Below are 22,635 nucleotides of genomic sequence, written 5' to 3' on the forward strand. Positions count from 1 at the left end.
CCTCCCTTGTACCCAGCCTGAGTTCCTGGCCCTGTTTAGCTCGCAGCACCTTTTTGGGTGGGATGAGACAACTGGCAGCCCAATGGTGTTGGCTACTTCCTGAGGCAGACTCAGGGAGGCCCTGTGGGATCCTCCTTTTCATTTGGAAGAGCTGGAACCTGAGACCTTGAGTTCAGAGATGTCAGACTATGTGCTTAGCTTCCTGGCTGTCATAATGAATGTCAATCTTTCAACTTGGGACAGAGAATCAGGTAAGATTTTACTCCCAGGGGAATGGGAAGTGGTTGAAAATCACATTTTATTCACCAGGTGTTTTTGCTTTATAATGGACTCAGGAAGAAAGTCAGGGGCCATCCATAAAGTAGGGCCAGAGCCTTTTTATTTGCAGTTTCACTGAAATTTAGTGAAAGGCAAACCCAGCAGGTACCTGTTTTACCGGCAGTAAAAGAAAATTGGGCAACAATTATTTAAGAGGAGTTGGAGCTGTTTAAATCTAAAATGTAAGGGTATGTGTATGTTTTAAAAGAAAGTTTACAAGGCTTGGGGATTTGGGCTGAACTGTTTTTGATGAAAATGATATGGAAAATATTTTCCTTTCTTATTTCAACCTTCTGCTTTGCTGTTTGTTTCCTAAATTTAGCAGGAAGCAATAAGCAAGTCTAGCTGGAAAAAAAAAATGAAACAAATCAGGCAAGTTTCAAGGCCTAATCGAAATGATAGACTGAAAATAAAGCTGTCCAAGGTGAGACGGTAATTCTTCCCATTTTATAGAACAAAGTCATTATTTCAACTTAAACCATTTTCAGATGTGATTGACCTACTGGACACGGAAGTGCTGGATTTGGCACTCCCTAAAAGTACGAAGACTGGGGAGGGAGGCAACTGTCTAAACATCAGCCAAGAACTCTCAGCGGGAGGCTGGAAGGATGTGGGAGGCTCGTCAGCCTGTCACTCACCATCTCTCCAACCTTCATTCCTCACCATGGCAACGCAAGGGCTTCTGGAGCCATGGTCCAGATGGAACCCCCAGTCTCAAAGCCTGAACACAGCCCTGCCTGCTGGGGAAGGCTGGGAATGCCCCACCCAACTCTGGACTTAAGCCGCTGGCCAAATGCCAAAGATGGGCCTGATATTTTGGAATGGAGCATTGCCACCAATGACTGTCATTGTTGTCGGTGACTCACTTGTTGGGTTTTGGGTTTGATTTTGTTTTTTACTTGTGGAGAACGATTTTCTATTTATTGAAAAGAACTGAAGGACTGATATCTCTGAACTTTTGGTCACTGGAGAAGAACACCCCCCAACTCAAATTAGTTTTTTAAAAATATGTATGTAGGTAGGTAAGTAGGTAGATATTTTCCATCTGTTAGCTCTGATTGTTTCTTCTTGGTTCATTTTTCAGACAAGATTTCTCCATGTGATGGACAAGAAGATTCTCATTTTGCACGCTTGGCAGTAAAAAAAGTTCATTGTATAGAGAAGTCTCAGGGAAGATTCTGATTGGCCCAGATCAAATCAAATGACCTTTCCTGAATCAATCACTGTGTCTAGAGGTGCAGTAATGAGATTGGCCTAGCCAGAGTCTTCTGCTCACCCTTGTGGTGGTGCTTAGGGTATTGGTGGGACAGGGGACAGTGAATGACAGTCCTACCAGGAGGCTATGAGTGGGGAAGAAGATCTCTAAGATAGGCAAAAACTACTCTACACCAGCTTGGTCCACCTCCGTCTCCAATGTTGTATTTGGCCAAGGGTGCAGGGATGGTGGGGAAAGGAGGAAGGGGAAGGGGAGGCTTGAGATCAGACATGTATTCAATAGCTATTGTTTTTGAGTGCCTACAATCACCAAGGTTCTGCTCTGGGCTTTGCAATTCAGCATTGGACAAAACAGAAAACCCCTGCCCTGGTGAAGCTTATAATCTTGTTTGGAGAAGTAGCCAAAAACAAAATAAATAAAATACACATGGACTGTCAGATTGCGATGAGTGCCATAGGAGAAGTAAAACAGTACAGGAGGACAGGGAATGCAAGGGTCGGGTTGGGGTCACAAACTTACAGATGGTGGTCGGGGAAGGTTCACAGAGCAGGTGAGGTTTGAGGAGGGCCCTGCAGGAGATGAAGGAGAGAGCCACACAGAACGGCCTTCCACAGAAAGAAGCCTATAGGAAGGGTGCCTGGCAGGCTGAAGGAACAGAAGGGACGCCAGTGTGGCTGGAGCAGAGTGTGTAAGGGGCAACAGGGGAAGCAAGTTTAGCAAGGTGACACCTGCCCAGAGAGCACCTCAGGCTATTGTGAGCTTGGGGCTTGTAGTCTGTGAGAGAGAGGGGTCACTGAAGGCCATGTGATGTGTCAGAGGGTCCCATTTGTTTGCTGTTGTTTTCTCTGCAATTGATTATAGGCCATCTGAGAGCAGGGACAATATGTAGGTATTCATTCATTTACTCGTCTGTTCCATGATTCAGCAAACACTTGTTGAGTACCTACTATGTGCCAGGAGCAGGGAGCCCCATGAGGAAGGGCTCACCATCTAGTGGAAAAGAAAGAGCAGTAAAGCACAAATGTCAGTGTCATGTGACATGTGCCCCTGCCTGACATAAGAATTCCATCGACAGCCCAAAATACTCTCACCATCCCCTCCAGAGAGGGCAGCCAAGCCAGTCCCATCCAGTGGCTCCAAGCCCAGGATCTCTAGTCTCTTGAGCTGGTCCAGATATAGCTCCTCATGGTCCTGCAGCCAAGAGCCAAATGATGCATTTACTCCCTTGCCGATACACTTAGTGAGCAATGTGGATGGAATGCAGAATAGCAGCAGCACAGTTCCCATTTAGAAGAGGGGAGGAGGGAAATAGCATCCACTGGTCACACGACATCTGCAGACTCCTGCTCCAATGGGAGTGGGGTGGGGGTGAAGTTCTGTGGTCAGTTCCCTGGCTACCCCTGCTCTGAGCTTGGGTTGGAGGTTTCTTCTTCCTGATCTTCCATGGCCAAGCCTGGCATGAGATGGGGCATGGAAGGGACTAGATGCTTAGATTCCTGTTCTAGGGGTCCCATGTTGCCTTTTGTATATTTCCACATTCCCATCCTCTTACCCAGTGTATGTACATAGTAGGTTTTCAGTCAATATTTGTTGAGTTAATGCCGGTGGTATTAAGTACTCTGTCTACGAATATACAGGGCAGACATCGAATCAGCCTGTGGAGCATAGGAGGGCATCAAGGGCGATTTTGTGAATTCATGACTTGGGTGAACTGCCCATCTCTGCAACAGAGAAGCAGGAGAAGCAGCAGCTTTGGGATAAGTGAGGAATTTGTTTTGAAATGCCAAGTTAGAGGCACCCACGGGACATTCAAAGACCTGAAGTCTCAAGATCAAAGAATGGGACTAACGGCAAAAGGAGGAGTTCAAGAGCTTGGAGGAAATGATTATGGTCTGGGCATAAGAAATGGGGTTGGATATTAGAAGCAGAACAGCTCTGGGTGGCGACTGGCGCGAGGCCAGAGAATGCTGAGGAGAGAGGAGGTGGAAGCCCTGAAGAGCTCATGGAATTGCCAGGAGCCACGCCTACCCTTCCTCCATAACCCCTCCACTTGGCTGGCTCAGGGCCAACTGATGTTTCAGCTCTAACCCCAAGGGTCAGCAGGGTCATCCTGGAAGGAGAGCTAAGACCTCTGGGAGGAGTGCACCTGCTGTTTCCATGACACCTGTCTCACAAGTTGTCTCACAGATGAAGAGTCAGACCCCAAACCCTGATACCACCCGGATGGGGGTTGGACCACCCAGGGACTATGGCTTTGTGGAAGGGAACAGCAGACTTTTCCCAATAGCATCTTTGAGGATGTCTAACTCAATTTCAAGGCCTTGGGAGGAACTTCTCTAGAGAGCCTGGACCTGAGCGGACATTCTTCCGCAACATTCTCCCTGGCCCTGAGGAAGCCTTGAATGAGGTGGGGAAGGCAGCAGGGTGGGGCAGTGGAACAGTCTGAGAAATCTTTCTTGTGCTTCCTGGCACATAGGAACTTGGTGGAACTTGGTTGAATGAATGAATGGATGAGTGAATGCAAGTGTTCATAAACAAATGAATGCAGGTTCAGGTGATCCAGAAGGGTGCCGCAGTGCCTGGTAGATGAGTGACTGTCAGTCAATGTTCACTTGGCAATGAATGAGCGTGAGATGAGGATTCAGAGGTTTGCTGAGCCCACAAAGTGGCCATAAGTCCTAAAGAAACAAACATAGCTATTTCCCACAGCTGACCTGGAGGATAATGAAATGCACACTCTCCCTTTGGGAGCTTCAGCAAATCATTCCTCTGCAGTTTTGCTTCAATATTAGCTCCTCTGCCATCAACTGGAGGCTGTGTTTCATTTCCCTGACCCGGAGCTAAGAGGGCATCCATCACTTTCCCAGGTGGGAAGGACACAAAGGATCACTCTCCCTTTCACTCTCACTTTAAGAGCTGGACAGCTTGGATCCTTCTAGAAATCCAGGGCTCAAGCCAGAACATTGATTTTCTCCCTCTCTCCCTCCTTCCATCCTTCCGTCTTTCTTGAAATGGATTTTGAGTTCACTGGGGGCTCTGCCACACCTGTTCCGTCTCTGCCATGGGACCACCTCAGTGTTCCAGCGCAGCAGCCACAGCCATGTTACCCATGAGCATCTGTGTCTGGCATAGGGTGGGCACAATGGACACAAGGACATCTCCCTCACTGTTCTGCCCTCGGGGAGCCACCAACTGGCTCCTAGAACAGGAGGCAGCCTGAGAAGGTAGCATCGCTGCAGAGTGGCAGCAGTGCCAGAGATAAGAGCTCCCTGGACCCTGGGCATGCCTGTCCAGTGAGGTTGGGGGCTAGGCTCTCAGGGGAACATGGATGCCCCAAGCTGCTGGCGGACAGTCCCAGTGTCATTTCACACAGTGGTCCACTCCCCACAGGTCCAGCCAGGACCATCCCTCTAGGACTAGGCTGTACTAGCATCCATCCTCATGCAAGAGTTTTGTGAGTGGTCAATTCTCACCCTCCTTTCTGTTTCCTCTGCGACCACAGCTTCAGCCCAGGGCTGATGGTTGGGTGGAAAGTTGGAGTTGGGATGTACCCACAGTTGATGATATTTCATGGCACTCTGGAGAATATCCAGCCAGCAGTTGAGTTCAAGTAATGAGATGTCAGGATGCATGCATCCATCCATTCATTTTCGACGTGTCCTTCCCCAGTGTCTGTTGCTGGAGACTCTGGGAGTACAGGGGAGGGTGTGGTCATGAAGGAAGGGGATGGGTGATGTCATCTGCCATCCATCGCTGCCCAGCACTTAGCACCTGGGGACCAGTGGATCTTACAGGGGCCATTTCAGGAGCAAGCAAAAGTCCCAGAGAAGATGCATCACTGTCTGTGCACTTGAGTTCTGGCAGCTCTGGCATCAGCCTGAGAGGGTTTGCTGTCCATACAGGTGGCTCTTTCTGCAGCAGCTTGTCCAAGCTCTGGCGTTTTACTGATGGGGTGCCTCTTATAATGCCTGGCCCAGGGCTAGGTCTGGGTTTTTCCCTCGGAGACTGTCAATCTGCAGGGGTTGGCAGTCCTGCTCTGGTTAGTAGTCCCGTCAGGACACCTGGCCTTAGAGGTCTGGTGCACTCCAGCACTAGCCTCCCGATATCCCGAAAAAAGCATTGGTCAGTGCGGGCTTTGGAGTTGGAATGAGCAGTTTAAATCCAGATTTTAAAAAGCTTTTAAAAAAGCATTCAAGGTCAGAGCTAGTAAGTCACTGTGGGAGGCTGAGGCGGGTGGATCACTTGAGGTCAGGAGTTCAAGGCCAGCCTAGCCAACATGGCGAAACCCCATCTCTACCAAACTATGAAATTAGCCAGGCATGGGGGTGCATGCCTCTAATCCCAGCTACTCAGGAGGCTGAGACAGGAGGCTCGTTTGAACTCAAGAGGCAGAGGTTGCAGTGAGCCAAGATGCTGCCACTGCACTCCAGCCTGGGTGACAGAACGAGAGACCCTGTGTCCAAAAAAAAAAAAAGCCTCTTGAGCCTCAGTTTTCTCATCTGTACGATGGGGAAGATAATGGTGTCCCTCTCACAGAGTGGGTAGTTGGCGTAAGGCCCAAATGAGGCTGCGCAGCTGGCTCCCGCCTGGTGTGTGCTGAGCGCCCACGACGTGGTGGGGTCCTCCTGCCTGTGGTCCTCTCTGATGCCGACCTTCGTCTCAGGTGACAGGAACTCCCTCGAAAGGCTTTGATGAGAAGGCCTACCTGTCGGCCAAGCAGCTGAAGGCCGGAGAGGACCCCTACAGGCAGCATGCCTTCAACCAGCTGGAGAGTGACAAGCTGAGCCCGGACCGGCCCATCCGGGACACCCGCCATTACAGGTATGGCCTCCATCACGTCGGCAGAGGAAGAAAGGCTGAGAAAAGGCCAACACTGTTTAGTTTGTCTTCTTTCACGTGTATCTAAGAAATGAGGATGATTTCCTTAGACTGCGTCCAGTGATTTAGTCATTCAAAAACCCTCACGCTCCATTGCTTTTTCACCTGACCTACTGAGGGCCTGCCAAGGCCAAGGAAACCACAGCTGAGGCCCAGGAGGCCCCAAGGCACTTCAGTCTGGCGTCCCAGCAAGAGTGACCTGGGAGGTGACCAAAGGAGGGCCGTGGGGGTGGGTGAGCCAGGCGCTCTTGGGGCCTTACTGGTGGTGCCTAAAGGGGAGGGGGCACAGCCCTGCCCACTGCAAACAGTGCGGCGCTGTGCCCCACCCCACGGACATCCTTTATCTCCCTTTCCTCCTGTTCCACAGCCCCACCTGCTCAGCAGCTCCCAGAAATGCTTCCCAGTCTTGTTCTTGGTTCTTGCTGTGAGGTGAGGTGGGAGAGGCCTGAGACCAGGGTCAGGGAAGCCTCCACTCTCATCCCAGCTCACTGTGAGTGACCGGCCTTAAGCATGTCATTAGTCCTGCTTGGGGTCTAGGCGCTCGTGTTCTGTCTAGAGCATAAAAGTCACCATCTCCAGTCTTTCCTCTTCCTGCCGTCAGCTGCAGGAACAGCCTGACTTCCTGATGCTGAAGCACCACGCTCGCCTTACCACACCTTACCTGCCTTTCCCCCAGCACTTGACGGTCCTGCAGTCCCGGACTCCTCCCTCCTTCCTTCCTTGCTTTCACAGGGGCTGTTTCCTCTGCCCAAACGCACCTCCCCCACCCAGCCTTCAAGACTTGGCTCAGCGTCCTCTCCTCCAGGGAAGGCTCCTTGCCAACCCCGGCTAGGTCGGGCCCCTTGTCTGTGCTCTGTGCAGACATCTCACAGAACGGCCAGGACACTGTTGGAGCTGACCCACAGTTGGGCGGGCAGCTATGTTCTCAGAGCCAGCCTGGGCCTCCGTCTGGTCCGGTCCTGGTTGGAGGGTAGCAACAATGACTTGGATCAAGGTTGCTTTTACTTCTGAAGCAGCTACTCCACAGCACAAACGGTGTAGGTGAGATGAGGGTGCAAGGGGGCCTTCCTTGTTACTCACAGACGCATGGCTGAAGTCCAGGGTGCTTGGTGGCCTGTGCAGGGTGAGATGAACACAGGGCTGGGGCAGCCCCAGACCTCGGCCTCGCTGTTCGGTAATGCCAGCACCGTCAGCCTCCAGAAACAACTCGTGCAGCCAAGTAAGGCAGTACTCCTACACGGCAAGGGCCCCACCAGGCCTCCTGGGCATTTCTGGGCCTCAGAAGTTCTTTCTCACTCAGTCCTGGGCAGTGTCGCCTCCTGTCTGCCTGCGCTGCAGAAGAGGTTACATCCTGGTAGTTCCACTTGGAGACCTTTCACAGGCAGCCCTAGCCATGGCTGACCTAGTCCCAGGGCCTGGAGGATCTGTGGGCCTGGAGGATCTGTAGGCCCAGATCCATGAACTGAGGGCTCCGCCTGGATAATCTCTGTTCACCCTCCCAGCCCACCCGACTGAACATTCTCGGGTGCTCACTGAGAAACTTAAAGGGGGAATTGCCGTGGGGGCTTCGTACGTTTTTAAATGAGACTCTAAATCTAAGGTAGTGGTGGGTTGATGAGGTGCCAGATGCTGCTGCGGGGCCCTCTCAGAAGGCTGAGGATGGCCAGGCACAGTGGCTCGCACCTGTAATCCCAGAACTTTGGGAGGCCGAGGAGGGTGGATCATTTGAGGGCAGGAGTTCAAGACCAGCCTGGCCAACATGGTGAAATCCCATCTCTAAAAATACAAAAATTAGCTGGGTGCTGTCGTGGGCACCTGTAATCTCAGCTACTCTGGAGGCTGAAGCAGGAGAATCTCTTGAACTCAGGAGGCCGAGGTTGCAGTGAGCCAAGATTGCACCACTGCACTTCAGGCTGAGTGACAGAGTGTGACTGTCTCAAAAAAGAAAAAAAAAAAGAAAGCTGAGGTGGCCCATGGTGTGTGTGTGTGTGTATGTGTGTGTGTGTGTGTGTGTGTGTGTGTGTGTGTGTGTGTGTGTAGGGGAGCAAAGGACGTGCTGGCTTTGGTGGGCAGGCCTCCCACCATGGTGGAGCTGGTGCATGTGTATGAAGTGCTCTTCCCTGCAGCCCCACAGGCTGTAATGTCCGCTGGACTCCAAATTGTCAGGCTCATTTCTGGTCCAGCCCTCAATTTACGGAGCCCCCTCAAGGGGACCAAAGGGACATAAACCACATAAGACATCCCTAGGAGGATCACAGAGAAAACCCCACCAACCCCAAACTCAAAACGCAGGCCTGGGATAAACCCCTGTAGAGACTCCCAGTCCCTGGGAGCCAGATAAACCCCATCCTCAGTAATATCAATCCCAGAGGCACGCATGGAGGAGAGGGTTGGGGGGGGCAGTGGGGAGTCCATGTTCATTCTTCAGATGGGCTGTGGGTGGGTTTTCCCACTTCAGGGAGACGTCACTGCCCCGATTCCCTCCTTCCTGGGCACCGGATGGTTGGGAGGCAAGGACAGAGGACTGGGGCCCTGGAGGTCAGCACTGAGAGGCTGCACATGTAGGAGGTATCTGCTGCTCCCAGCACACCCTGCCTCAGCCTCCAAGCTCGCTCCTGCCCCACTCCCCTGATTTGTATGCCCTTGAACAACATGGTTTCTCAAGGGGCAGAAGGCAAATTTCTTTCCGCCACCGCTACCCCACACCTCCTCTCAAGGAGAACTATTACACAGCGTCTCAATATTTCCCCCATTGGGTCCCAGGCTAGTGGGACTCCCGCCTGTCTGACCCAGTCTGCTCTGCAGGGCAGGAAACAGGCCTGGGAATTCGGGCTGTAAGCTGCTGTCAGTGGAATGAATGACATAATGAAAAAATAGTCACTGCTGGAATAGTCAGAGAGCAATTGTAATAAGATTGCTATGAAAACCAGCAACAGCGGCCGCCTTCCAGTGCCCCAGGAGCGCAAATAAATGCATGCGCAGAAACAACAGGGATGAAGTGTGGCAGGAATGGATGGCTTTCGCTCCTTTTCTAGAGAAGGGGGAGCCGGCAGGCCAAAAAATGTGATGTCTGTGGATGGCTGAGGAGGGAGAGGGTGGCAGGATAGGCCTTTAGTGTCTTATCAGAGGCTTGTTTCCTCCAGGGGACCCAGGACACCGGGAGGAGCGAGACTGCTCCCAGCCTGTTGTCTGCAGCAAGGCTGTCAGTGCTGGGCATGGAGAGGGGAGGAGTTCCCTGGCAGCCAGGGTAGGGGCAATTCCTCTGCAGATGCTACAAATGTCCTAAGCTGGAAGGAGAGAAGGAAGAAGCTCCAGGGTGTCAGGACAAACAAAGAGGTGGTTTTCCCTCCTGCGTGTCCCCGCACCATAGGACAGAGAGTTCTGCCTGTGTGGTCAGGGCTGTACCCGGGCCCTGGTGCAGTACCTGCACATAGTAGGGAGCCCTACTCAACATGCCAGTGGATGTGGGGGCTCTGGGGGCTCTGGATCTCTGGTAAAGAGCCCTCGGGCCTTGGAAGGTCCCCCAGCCTGCTGCTTCCCTCCCAGGACCCCAGGATGGGTGGCATCTGGGTTCTGGGCCAGTGTGGGATACAGCATGGGGGTGGGTGTGGGGGCCTCTGGCCTGGCTTTGGGTGTGCCTTCTCTGCCTCACAGAATTATTCTCAGGCACAATAGACTGGAAAAAGAAAAACCTTGACCTGCCCTGAGGGTGCCCTCACGGCTGGCCTCTGACGCCTGTGCTCCCTTCTCAGCTGCCCGTCTATGTCTTACTCCTCGGACCTGCCAGCCACCAGCGTCATCATCACCTTCCATAATGAGGCTCGCTCCACCCTGCTGCGCACGGTGAAGAGGTAAGTCCAGCCACAGGGTGCTCACCTCAGTGGTGCTGGCAGGGGAGGACACTGAGATCGGGTGCTGTGGCCAGACAGCATGAAGCCCACCAGGTGCTGGAAGGCTGAGCCCTGTCCTTCTGAGAAGCTGACACTGGTGAATGAGGGCCAGAAAGACCCCTTAGGTCCAACTGTCAGAGGAATGCGACAGTCAAAGATCAGGTTAGGTGTCCAGGACAAGGGCAGAAATGCAGGCGTCAGGAGCTGAGGGAGGCAGGGCTAGACCGGGTGATGGAAGCCCAGCAGGGCCTGTCAGTGAGTCAGAGAGAGGTGGATTGGAGGTGGATTCTTCCTGTGAAGCCTGGGCTTGTGGTCAAGTTAAACTCCCATCTCCCCATTTCCTCAATGAACTTAGACAAGAATGGGATTCAGGTAGGAGTGCAAAGCGTGAGTGCCCCCTGGAGCTGGGCGACGGGGGAGTCCCATGGCCCAGGCAGCAGTAAACATGGGAGGTAGTTCCTAAATCCAGGCTCCTTCTCTGTTTCCACTGCTACTGTAGTGTCCTGAACCGAACTCCTGCCAGCTTGATCCAGGAGATCATTTTAGTGGATGACTTCAGTTCAGATCGTGAGTAGTCACCTTCAGATCATGAACACAGCCCTCCATTCCACCCTCGTCCCCCTTTCTCCAGAAAGCTAAGGCAGGCACCCTTGAGGTTGTCCTGGCCATCACAGACTGACCTCTGTGCCCCCCGTGGGGATCCTGTCTTTTCTAGGACCCCTCCTGGGTCCTGTTCCCTGGTGTCAAAGTGAGGGAAAGAAGGGTGGGTGTTGCTTTGGATGGGACACTAGTGAGATGATCCTTAAGAAAAAGTAAAGAAAATCAACAGCATCCTTCATTATTACCACTGCCAAATGCAGCTGACAGCTGGGCTGGGAGCCACCCCCAAGCGTGCTCTCTGATGCCCCCTGTGGTTGAGTGGAGTACTGCCATAGGCACAGGCAGTCTTCAGTCTGGTCTGAGAGTGGGGCAGGGCAGCCCTTCAGCCAGCAATGATGACCATACCCTTCCCCATGCCCATCCCCAGCCCTTTCCTGGGCTTAGCATAGGGCAATTTTCATGGCAGCCAACCGCTTGTGGTCTGATGCCCGTGTCTAAATGAGCTTGCTTTCCTCTCTACATCCCCAGCGGAAGACTGTCTGCTCCTGACCAGGATCCCCAAGGTCAAGTGCCTGCGAAACGACAGGCGGGAAGGTGGGTCCTTGCACCCTGGGTCCCACCGAGGGCCCGTCTTGGTGTCATGCTCTGCACCTCCCCACTCTCTCTTGGTGCCGTGGCTCACCAAGCTAGCATGGCCGGCTGCATTCCTGATGGCTGGGACCAGGCCCTGCGGAAGACTCTCCTCCTTCCCAGATCAGCCCCATCCAGGCACAGCTGTAGGCTCCGTCTCTGACTCCCTTAGCTGCCTCTCCTGAGAAGTGCGATAAGACAGTCCCTTTCTGCCTTGCAAGGTGATTGTAAGGATTGCGTGAGACAGGCTGTGTGGAAAGGCTTTGAGAACATCCAGAAGCAGAAAGCAGAGGTGACCTCACTGACAATCCAGACGTGTTTCAGAGTAGCAACCATGGCACAGCTTTGTGCATGGCACTCTAGGGGACACGAAAGAAGCACAAAGCGCGGTCCCTGCCCTCCAAGGGCCTGCTACATAGCCAGGGGTCAGAATCCACTGCAGCCACATGCTGTTGTGGTTGTGTATGAAAAGCATGGAGATTGGAGGAGAGCTGGGGTGAGCAGGGAAGGCTTCCATGGAGGAATGGGCCTCAGCGGGGTGTGGGGACATCGTGAGACAGGCAAAGGGGAGTAAGGGAGGGCATGCTGGCGTGTGCACTCTGCAAGCAAAGGCGTCAGTGAGGAGTATGGACATGTGCAATACAGGGCTCCGCCCCTGCGGCATCCACTTCGCTCCATTCAGTCCTTATGCTCATCCCACTGTGCCCGTTGCACAAAGAAACGTGTTTAAGGAGCTTCAGCGATTTGCCCAGGGTGATGAATAGAGCAGCTAGGGTTCCAACCTGTGGGGCCCACTCCAAAGGCCAGCCTCCTAACCGCCCTCTGCTCAGACTCCCTTCCTGACAGACCCCAGGCCTGGTCAGCAGGGGGAACGGAATGGGTATAGTGATTTGAGATGACACAAGACCTTGGAAGCCAGAAGAAAGCACTGATTTCATAAGGCAGAGATAACAGGGAGCCACTGAAGCTTTTAGAGTGAGAGCGGGATGTGACAGATATATTTAAGATAACCCCAGCACTTTGGGAGGCTGAGGCGGGCAGATCACTTGAGGTCAGGAGTTCAAGATCAGCCTGGCCAACATGCTGAAACCTCGTCTCTACTAAAAATACGAAAATTAGCTGGGTGTTGTGGTGCATACCTGTGAGCCCAACTATTTGGGAGGTTGAGGCAGGAGAATCACTTGAATACTTGAACCCGGGAGGTGGAGGTTGCAGTGAGCCATTTCGCCACTGCACTCCAGCCTGAGTGACAGAGCAACACTCAGTCTGAAAGAGAGGAGGGAGAGGGGGAAGGAAGGAAGGAAAAAAGAAAGGAAGGAAGGGAGAGAGAAAGGGAGGGAGGGAGGGAGGAAGGGAGGGAAGGAGGGAGGGAGGGAAGAAAGAGAGGGAAGGAAGGGAGGAAGGGAGGAAGGGAAGAAAGAACGAAAAGAAAGACCAGTCAGGCCAAGGGGCCACCAGGATATCAGTGAGGGAGATCTTCAAACCGAATGTAAGTGGCCAAAGTCAAATGTTTCCCAAGCTACTGGGTTGTAGGTACCATCAGGTCTGGGAATATGCTGGATTTGCCAACAGTAAATGTAAATTTATGACTAGATGCTTTGTAGACACTTCTGGAGTGGAGACTGACAGGCTTCTGGCTGGCTGGCGGGCTGGTAGACAGCTAGAAGCAGAGTGTGGAGCAGAGGCGTGGCCAGGGAAATGTCTCCAAGGAGCTGCTTGTGCTAAGGGCTCTAAGAGTGAGGCCCTTCCCTCCCACAGCTCACAGGGCACGCAAGGCCACTCTGGCAGGGGCAGGAGCAGCTGAGCCTCCTCCCTCTTGACCAGGCAGGTCCCAGCCCGGAGCAGAGAGCTGCCCAAAATGAGGCTGGTGAGGCTGTGGGGGGACAGGCACAGAAGAACAGGATCTGATGAGTGTGGGTCTCCCAGGCACCAAGCTCTCCTCCCCCTGTTGTCTTGTTTGATCCTGACAGTCAGGGATTATTATCTCTCTGAATCTTATAGATAAGAAAACTGAAGCTCAGAGCAGTAAAATAACGGGCTGAAGGGAAAGGAAGGGGCCGCCATACAAACCGAAGCCTGTCTTAGTCTCGAAGATAAGCTCCATGCTACACATATGGAATATGTGTAGGGTGGAGGCTCCAGGACACAGCTGGAGGGGACCCCTCAGAGGTTCCCACGGGAAAAAGCTTTGTTTTCTGGCTCTCCTTTAGGATCAAACTATACTTGATTGCACTTTCCACGCTGTAAGCTGTGACTGTTCATCAGTGTGTCCCTAGAGCCCAGACAGTGACTGGCACATAGAGGGCACTCAGGGTGTGACCCTGGAGTGATGATGGCTGATGGACCGATAAGAAGAAGAAGGGAGGGAGGCAGAAAGCAAGCAGAAGTGCAAAGTCAAATCTAATCACAACAACTCTGGAAACCTCAGTCCCTGGAGCAGAGGAGAGCCCTGGGACTTTGGGGGACAGGTGGGAAGCCACTTGGCCCAGTCCCAGTGCCACACCCTGTCTACTCCCCTTGCAGGGCTGATCCGGTCCCGAGTGCGTGGGGCGGACGTGGCCGCAGCTACTGTCCTCACCTTTCTGGACAGCCACTGCGAAGTGAACACGGAGTGGCTTCAGCCCATGCTGCAGCGGGTGAAGGAGGTGAGCTGCTGTCTCTGGGGAGCTAGGGGTCCTTGGGGACTCAGCCACTATGTTCCCAGCACTGAGATCTATGGGACAGTCTTTGAAGCAGGGCAGGCATCGTAGGAAACCCAAATAGTCTGCTTCCCCATGGGTGACTTCTCCTTACTGAGTTTTCTCATCTGAAATTGGGGATAACTGTAATAATTGTAATAATTGTTTTACAACTGGGTTGTTGTGAGAATGAAACTGGATGAAAGCCTGGGTGAGCCACAAAGCTCCTCCTACAAATGAGTGTTGTTTTTCTCTTGGGAGAGTTAGGGTCCTGTCCTGGGAGAGCTTCTGTCGGGCTGCAAACCCTTGCAGGAGGGAGGAGAGATGCTGCTCTCAAAGAGAGGAGAGGATAGGAGGTCTCCTGCCACTTGCCTACTGTTCTCCGGAACGGGGAGGATTTGGACAGATGGCAGGAAAGGATAAGGAGATTATAACCCAACCACAAAAAGACAAATAACCTAATTTAAAAATTGGCAAAGGGGTAGGCCGGGTGTGGTGGCTCACGCCTGTAATCCCAACACTTTGGGAGGCTGAGGTGGGTGGATCACAAGGTCAGGAGTTCAAGATTAGCCTAGTCTAGCCAATATGGTGAAACCCTGTCTCTACTAAAAATACAAAAATTAGCTGGGCATGGTTGTGCACGCCTGCAGTCCCAACTACTAGGGAAGCTGAGGCAGGAGAATTGCTTGAACCCAGGAGGTAGAGGTTGCAGTGAGCCGAGATCACGCCACTGCATGCCAGCCTGGCAACAAAATGAGACTCCGTCCCCCCGCCCAAAAAAAAAATTGGCAAAGGGGCCGGGAGTGGTGGCTCACACCTGTAATCCCAGCACTTTGGGAGGCTGAGGCGGGTGGATCACCTGAGGTCGGGAGTTGGAGACCAGCCTGGCCAACATGGTGAAACCCCATTTCTACATAAATATAAAAAGTAGCCAGGCATGATGGCGGGTGCCTGTGGTCCCAGCTACTTGGGAGGCTGAGGTGGGAGAATCGCTTGATCCTGGGAGGCGGAGGTTGCAGTGAGCTGAGATCACACCATTGCACTCCAGCCTGGGCCACTGAGCAAGACTCCATCTCAAAAAATAATTGGTGAAGAATTTGAGTAGACATTTTTTCAAGGAAGATATAGAAATGGCCAATAAGCCTAGGAAAAGATGCTCAACGTCATTAGTCATTAGGGAAATGCACTCAAAACCATAATGAGATGCCACTTCATGCCTACCAGGATGGCTAGAATCAAAAAGATGGACAATAACAAGTGCTGGCAAGGACATGGAGAAACAGGAGCTGTATCAGGCCGTTCTTGCTATAAAGAAATACCGGAGACAGGGTAACTTATAAAACAAGAGGTTTAATTGGCTCACGTTGTACAAGCATGGCACTGGCATCTGCTTATCTTCTGAGGAGGCCTCAGGGAGGTTTAATCATGGCAGAAGGTGAAGGAGGAGTAGGTACCTCCCATGGCAAGAGTGACAGCAAGAGAGAGTTGGGAGGAGGTACTACATACTTCAAAACTAACCATATCTCATGAGAAGTCACTCACTATCACGAAGACAACACTAAGCCATACGCGATCCACCCCCACGACCCAAACATCCCCAACTAGGCCTGATCTCCAGCTTTGGGGATTACATTTCAATGTGAGATTTGGGTGGGATAAATACCCAAAACCATATTAGGAGCCTTCATAGATTGCCAGCAGGAATGTAAAGCAGGGCAGCCACTTTGGAGGCAGTCTGGCAGCTCTAGTTTGGACATAAGTTACTTACCATATGACCCAGCAGTGGAACTGCTAGGTGTATACCCGAGAAATGAAAACATATATTCACACAATATCTTCAGAGCAGCACTATTCAGAATAACCAAAAGGTAGAAAAACATCCAAATGCCTATCAACTGATGAATGGGTAAATAAAATGTGATACATTCATACAACAGAATATATTTTTAATATCCAGTCATTAAAAAAAATGAAGAACTGATACTTGCTTCAACATTCAACATGGATGAACTTTGAAAATGATTCCATTCATATGAAATGTCCAGAATAAGCAAATCTATAGGAATAGAAAGTAGACTCAGTTTCTCGTTGGGATGGTGAGAATGCTCTGGAACAAGATAGTGGTGATGGTTGTACAATCTTATGAATATATTAAAACCATCAAATTGAGTACTTTACAACTGTGATTTTATATCTCAGCACAAAAAAGTCCATAAAAAGGCTGAGGTGAGGCCCTCCCCGGGGCACTGAAACCATCAAGGGTCCCCGCTGACCAGCCCCAGCCCAGGCTTCTGTTATCCTGATAGAGGGTGGGAACTGAGGGGCAGAGCTGGATTCCAAGTTCCAGACAAGAGGATCTGGGGGGTGAAAGCCAAGTAGAGAAAGGGAAGACAGAGGCTCTGTTCCGTGTCCCCTATGGAGGGCGAAAGAAGAGAAGGCTCATGAGGGTGCTAAAGTTTTGCATGTAGCATATGATGTAATCTACCACCCAAAAAAAGAGGCCAGCAAAATCAACATTATTCACCAGGGTTTTGGATTTGGATTTGTGTTCTGGGAGACGATGCTGGGAGTGGCAGGACTCACCTCGTAGAGGATATGGTATGAGAGGGACAGCACACAGATTACGTGGGGACCACAGTGCGCCTGCCCTCCAACCGCTAGTGGTCCCATTGGGAAGACTCAAACAACTATTATACAAAGGTAAATGATATTAGTAAAACAACAGTTCAGACCAGAAATAGAAGAGCCACCTCAGGCAGCACAATGAGTCACTGTCCCAGGAATTGTCTAGGCTGTCATTGTGAAAGCAGCTTAAAAGAGGAAAAAAATCCTTCAGCTTGCAGCACTCAGGGAAGGCTTCATGGAGGAGGTGACATTCTAGCAGGGCTCAAAATTATGTGTGAGGAAGAGGCTGGGAGAGCACATGGGAGCCAAGCAGGAACATCCAGGAGCCAAGGTGTGGTGATACAGGACAGCTGCCAGGAGCCTGCAAGGGTTGAAGTACTACAGGAAGTACTCAGTGCCCCATGTCTCAGAGAGGCCTTCTCCCCAGAGCAGGCAGCTGGGCCTTTTTCTGCAGAGGAGTCCCAGGCCTCATACCATCTCGCATCTCTCTCCTAGGACCATACCCGCGTGGTGAGTCCCATCATTGATGTCATCAGTCTGGATAATTTTGCCTACCTTGCAGCATCTGCTGACCTTCGCGGAGGTGAGTTCTGCTCCCAGGTGAGGGCTCTAGACATGAAAGGAGGTAGGAGAGGCCAGGCAGGCCAAAGCCCTGGCTTGCTGCTTTTTCCAGCTGTGCCAGAGAGCCTCATGGCCCCCCTTCCACCACCTCCGAAGAGAAAATGAAGAGGATTGGGTGCAGCCCTGGGCCTGGGGACAAAGGATCAGAGCTGGTGGTTGCAGGCTTCTGGTGCAATCAGTAGCAGAGCCAGATGAGTCTCTCACCTTTCCCTCCCTCCAAACATCAGCACATTCTTCCCTAAATGCTGCCAGCCTAGGGATCATGGCCACAAGTCCTGGCAGGAGGCCACGATGTGACAGCTTTCCCGAGAATGGGGAGTGGGGAGCCCTCAGCTTTGCATGACTTCCTAACATGTGCACCCCAGAGATGGTCAAGACCTGTGCAGTGTGTGGAGGCTGTCGGCCACATTTGGCTACTGAGCTCTTGAAATGTGACTAGTCTTGAAAAGTGACTCGTTGGAATTGGGATGTGCTGTAGGCGTAGAAAACCCACCAGGCTTCCCAGACTTAGTGTGGAAGAATGTAAAATACCTCGTTAGTAATTTTTTATATTGATTACATGTTGAAATGACAATATTGTTGATATATTACATTAAAATATTTCATTCAAATTAATTTCATATATTCTTTTTCTGATGTGATTACTAGAACATTTTGAATTACATATTTGGCTTACATTTGTGCCTCGTATTATATTTCTTTTGGACTGTGCTGGGCTGTTTAGTATAGTAGACAATAGCCACCTTTGGCGACTTAAATTTAAATTAATTCAACTTAAATAAAACTTAAAAGGCCGTTCCTTAGCCATACTAGCCACATCTCAAGGGCTCAGTAGCCACATGAAGTTAGTGCCTACCATATTCGACAATGCAGATACAGAACGTTCCATCATTACAGAGAGGGCTATGGAACTGCGCTGCTCCAAAGAATCTGTTGCTGGGAACTGGTGGGCACAGTGCATCTCCTGTGTGGGATCTGGACTCCCACTATATGGACCCAGCCATTAGTTAGATCTTGAGCGTGGGTGGGATTCTGAAGGGAGCCAGGCTTTTTCCCTTTGGGAAATCACCTCAGGGCTTTGGTACTGGCAGCTGTCCCTGCCTGGAATTCCCTTTCCCCAGATATCTGCATGGATCCGGCCTTCATTCAGGCCTCCACTCCAAAGTCGCAAGAGAGCCTTTCCTGACTATTCTAACTAAAATATTAACAGTATGGGCACTCCTCCTTTTTTTTTTTTCTTTTTTTTTTTTTTTCTTCTTTTTTTTTTTTTTTTTTTTTTTTTTAGTACTTTCACCCCCAGCTGACATATTCTCCATTGATTTATTTATCTTTGTAGTGTCTGTCTTACCCAGTAGATGGCACACTTCCTGAGAGGAGGGGCTTGCTCATTCCGATGAAGGAGGGTCTGCATGAAGAGCCCAGGGCTCTGATCAAGGGAGACTCTGAGGGGTGGCAGAGTGAAAGGGCTCAGCAGCCCGCAGCTCTGCCCTGAGCTCTGTCTTCACCTTGCTCTGTCCCTCAGGGTTCGACTGGAGCCTGCATTTCAAGTGGGAGCAGATCCCTCTTGAGCAGAAGATGACCCGGACAGACCCCACCAGGCCCATAAGGTCAGGGCGGCTGTGGGCTCTGGGGGAATCCCTTTCTTCCCTGGGCCAGGGGCCTGGGAAGCTCTTGGGAGGCTGTATCAGTGGCTGGGGCTCCTGAGGTGCACTGACTGTGTTGACTCTGTTCTGGGCCCTCGAACCCTGTCTGGAGGGACAAGGAGGACAGAGGCCACGGGAAGAGATGTGGGGGGCCAGGGAGCTGTCTAGCATCCTGCCCCAGTGACTGCAGGTTGGGATCTAGAGGCAGGCGGTCTTGAGTCCTGGGGCCATCTAAAGGGCCTCCTTGCTTCTCCAGCTCATGCGTTACCTCTTCCCTCTCCCTGCTCCTAGGACGCCTGTCATAGCTGGAGGAATCTTCGTGATTGACAAGTCCTGGTTTAACCACTTGGGAAAATATGATGCCCAGATGGACATCTGGGGGGGAGAGAATTTTGGTGAGTTGGGAAATAGTGGCAGTAAAAATAACAGCAGCAGTAATAACCGTAGTGAACCCTGACTGAGCCCTTTCTATGCGTGAGGACCTGCTCTACGGACTTTACACAAGTGAGGTCAATTAATCCTCTCGAGGACCCTCCGAGGTAAGTACCATGATCTCCATTTTACTGATTTAAAAACCCAAAGCACAGAGAAGTTAGGCAATTTGTCCAGAGCGACACGGCTAGTAAACAAAGAGGTTTTGGTGTTCAGGGGGACCTGTGGTCACGCGGCTGGACATGTGTGTGGAAGAACACACAACTGTATCACAGACCCCAGCTTACACACGTGGCTGCCTCCCTATCAGCAGGGCTGGAGGTGTGCGGTAGAAGGCGGTGGTGAGGATGGTAAGTAATGGGGTCAGATGGCCCGGGTGCAAACGTTGGCCCTCCTACCTTCAAGCTGTTTGGCTCTGGGCAAGTCAAAGCCTCTTGAAGCCTGGTTTCCTCATGAGGTTGTTATGAGTACTAAATGAGGTGATGAGCTAAAGGCAGGCTGCTGTCCTGGTGGCCACTGTCATTAGGCATGGACCCTCTAGACCCGGAAGGCACAGGGAGCTGCCCCTCTCCGCCCTGAAGCAGCAGAGAAGGAGACAGAGGTAGCGGCTAAGTGTTCCAGTAGGGAACTGGAGGGGGCTGGACCCTCACACACTCGCTTCTCAGCTCACGGTGTTGGGGCCACAGAGTACCAGGGAAGGGTCACCAAATGGGATCAGAGCCCAAATTCTGGACTCCAGCAAGCCAGTCCACTCTTTGAACCTCAGTTTCTTCATTTGCAAAACAGGGTTGCATGTGAGATGGAGGTTAGAGAAAGGGTGAGCATCAGTTAGGGCCGTGCAGAATATGGAAGGCGCACCCGACGGGAGGGTTTATTAAAGGGCTTGTGTACATGGTGCGGGCAGGATAGTGGGAACCGCAGGGACGGCGCAGTCCTGGGCAGGGCCGTGACTGCTGGGAGCTATAACCACCCCAAGGCCTGAAAGACAGGGTGAGGGAGCACCCTATGATGGGGCTGTGGTCTTGGGGCACACGCAGCTAGCCCATGGCAGTGGGCAGAAAGTGTCAGGGCTAAACACCCACCCTCACTCTACCCCCACCCGGTCATCTCCTGCTGCTGCCTCCCTGTCTGCCTGAGGAAGGAAGCCCAGTGGAGCAGCCCCTGGGGCGCTCACAGACAGAGCAGTGTGGAGACCTGCACGGTGGTCTCCATTCTGGTGACTTCCCGGAGCAGGGGCAGGCACCTGGTGGCTTACAAAATACAAAGGCCTGTTCTTGCCCTCTGGATGGACCCAACCCTTCACAGAGCCCTCTCCCACTGTTTCCTTTTTCTTCCTGACTAGGTGTTCTATGCAATAACTAGGGCTGGTGATATCTCACCCATTTCACCGGTAGAAAGACTGAGGTGGATGCTGCCTTCCACATTTCAGTCCAGAAACTTCACGTTTAACAGGCATATGCAGCTCCTTTACCGGAGCCACTTATGTATCGCGGGATGTTGGCAAAGGCATAGCCTATGTCTCTGAGATGTGAGGAGCAGGGATCCTTTAACTCTTTCTCCCTCATATGGCAAATGGTGGTGGGGGAGGGACTTGCAACAGGCCTGATCCCGACTCAAAACCAGCTGGAGTGGGAACGGGCGTGGGATTCCCTGCCGCTTTGTAACTTGCTTTTGGAAGCTGTTTCCGGGCAAGGTTTGGAGGAGTAAATTCTGGGAACTGGGGTTCAGTGACCGCTCCATTCTGACCCCTTTCATGTGTTTTGGGTCCAAGTGAACTGCTTTGTGTCCTCAGTCTCGGCCTGAAGGGCTCTGGCAAAACCGGTTCCCTGTGAAGACTTAGAAAGCTGGGAAACTCACAGTCTCCTTGCTCTGCATCCAGAGCCTTTTTTCTTTTTCTTTTCTTTTCTTTTTTTTTTTTTTTTTTTTTTGAGGCTAGAGACAGAGAAACAAGTGAATGATCAAATAGCTCACTTCAAACTCTGCCTGAGGCAAGGGCTCCGTGGTTGGAGAACTTGAAAGGTGAACCACAGAATGGTTCTGGCAAGGGTTTTGTTTCTTATAGGAAATTCAAAGAAATGTGTAGGCTAGCTGCAGTGCTCAGATATTCAGCCGCTGGGGCCAGTTTTGAGCTGTAGCCCCCTGTTGCTGGTGGGTTGGAGCCTTTCCTTTTATTCCTTTATTGAAGGGAGGGAGGAAGGGAGATGCCCAAACCGAGACGTATTCTTTGGTCCCCAAAGAATTCCAAACTCGGGAGCCCAGAGGCTACCTTGAGAGGGGCTGGCAGATGTGCAAACTTTGGTATTCATGTTAGGGAGCTGTTGAAAACATGGATTATGCTGTTTCTCTGCTTAAAACCTTACACGGGTTCTAATGTCACTCAGAGGAACACCCAAACTTCTTACTGGCTAGGAGGCCCTAAGCTATCTGCCTTTCCATGATAGCTGCATGTTTTTTTTGTATATATATATTTTTTGAGACATAGTCTTGCTTTTGTTGCTCAGGCTGGAGTGCAGTGGTGTGATTTCAACTCATTGCAACCTCCGCCTCCCAGATTCAAGTGATTCTCCTGCCTCAGCCTCCTGAGTAGCTAGGATTACAGGCGCCCACCACCATGCCAAAAATACAAAAATCATTTTGTATTTTTTTGTAGAGTTGGGGGTTCCACCATGTTGGCCAGGCTGGTCTTGAACTACTGACCTCTCAAGTGATCTGCCTGCCTCAGCCTCCCAAAGTACTGGGTTTACAGGTGTGAGCCACCACTCCCGGCCAGCACAGCCTCCTGCCAGCCGTGCTCTTACCTCTAGGGACCTGCCCTTGCTGGCTCCTCTGCCGGAAATGCTCTTCTCCTGCTAGCCATCTGCTGCTCTTCTCCTGCTAGGGAGACTTGCTCCCTTGCCTGTTTTGGGTCTTGGTGCAAATGTCCCTTTAACAGTGACAACTCCACTCATCAGCCTAATTTAAAACACAGCCATAGTCCTCACCCACCACCATCCACTGGCCTCTTCAGCCCCCAGCCTGGTTCATCTTTTTCCATGGCCCTAACTACCAATGCTCCATTTTTAGGCATTTTCTTGTTTACTTCTATTTTTTTTTTTTTTTTTTTT

General features: G+C 51.6%; 1 protein-coding gene across 1 annotated transcript in view; it reads left to right on the plus strand.

The window, feature by feature from the left end:
• Window positions 1-22,635, plus strand: part of LOC108284358 (polypeptide N-acetylgalactosaminyltransferase 16-like) — an 89,088-nt gene that overhangs the window by 55,134 nt on the left and 11,319 nt on the right. The window contains 8 exon segments of the mRNA XM_037728813.1: window positions 6,198-6,355; window positions 10,165-10,263; window positions 10,802-10,869; window positions 11,431-11,496; window positions 14,056-14,177; window positions 17,331-17,418; window positions 18,979-19,063; window positions 19,391-19,494. Coding sequence (XP_037584741.1) covers window positions 6,198-6,355; window positions 10,165-10,263; window positions 10,802-10,869; window positions 11,431-11,496; window positions 14,056-14,177; window positions 17,331-17,418; window positions 18,979-19,063; window positions 19,391-19,494 — 790 coding nt within the window.

Source organism: Cebus imitator, unplaced genomic scaffold (genome assembly GCF_001604975.1).
Source record: "Cebus imitator isolate Cc_AM_T3 unplaced genomic scaffold, Cebus_imitator-1.0 Scaffold13, whole genome shotgun sequence".
Classification (NCBI taxonomy): domain Eukaryota; kingdom Metazoa; phylum Chordata; class Mammalia; order Primates; family Cebidae; genus Cebus; species Cebus imitator.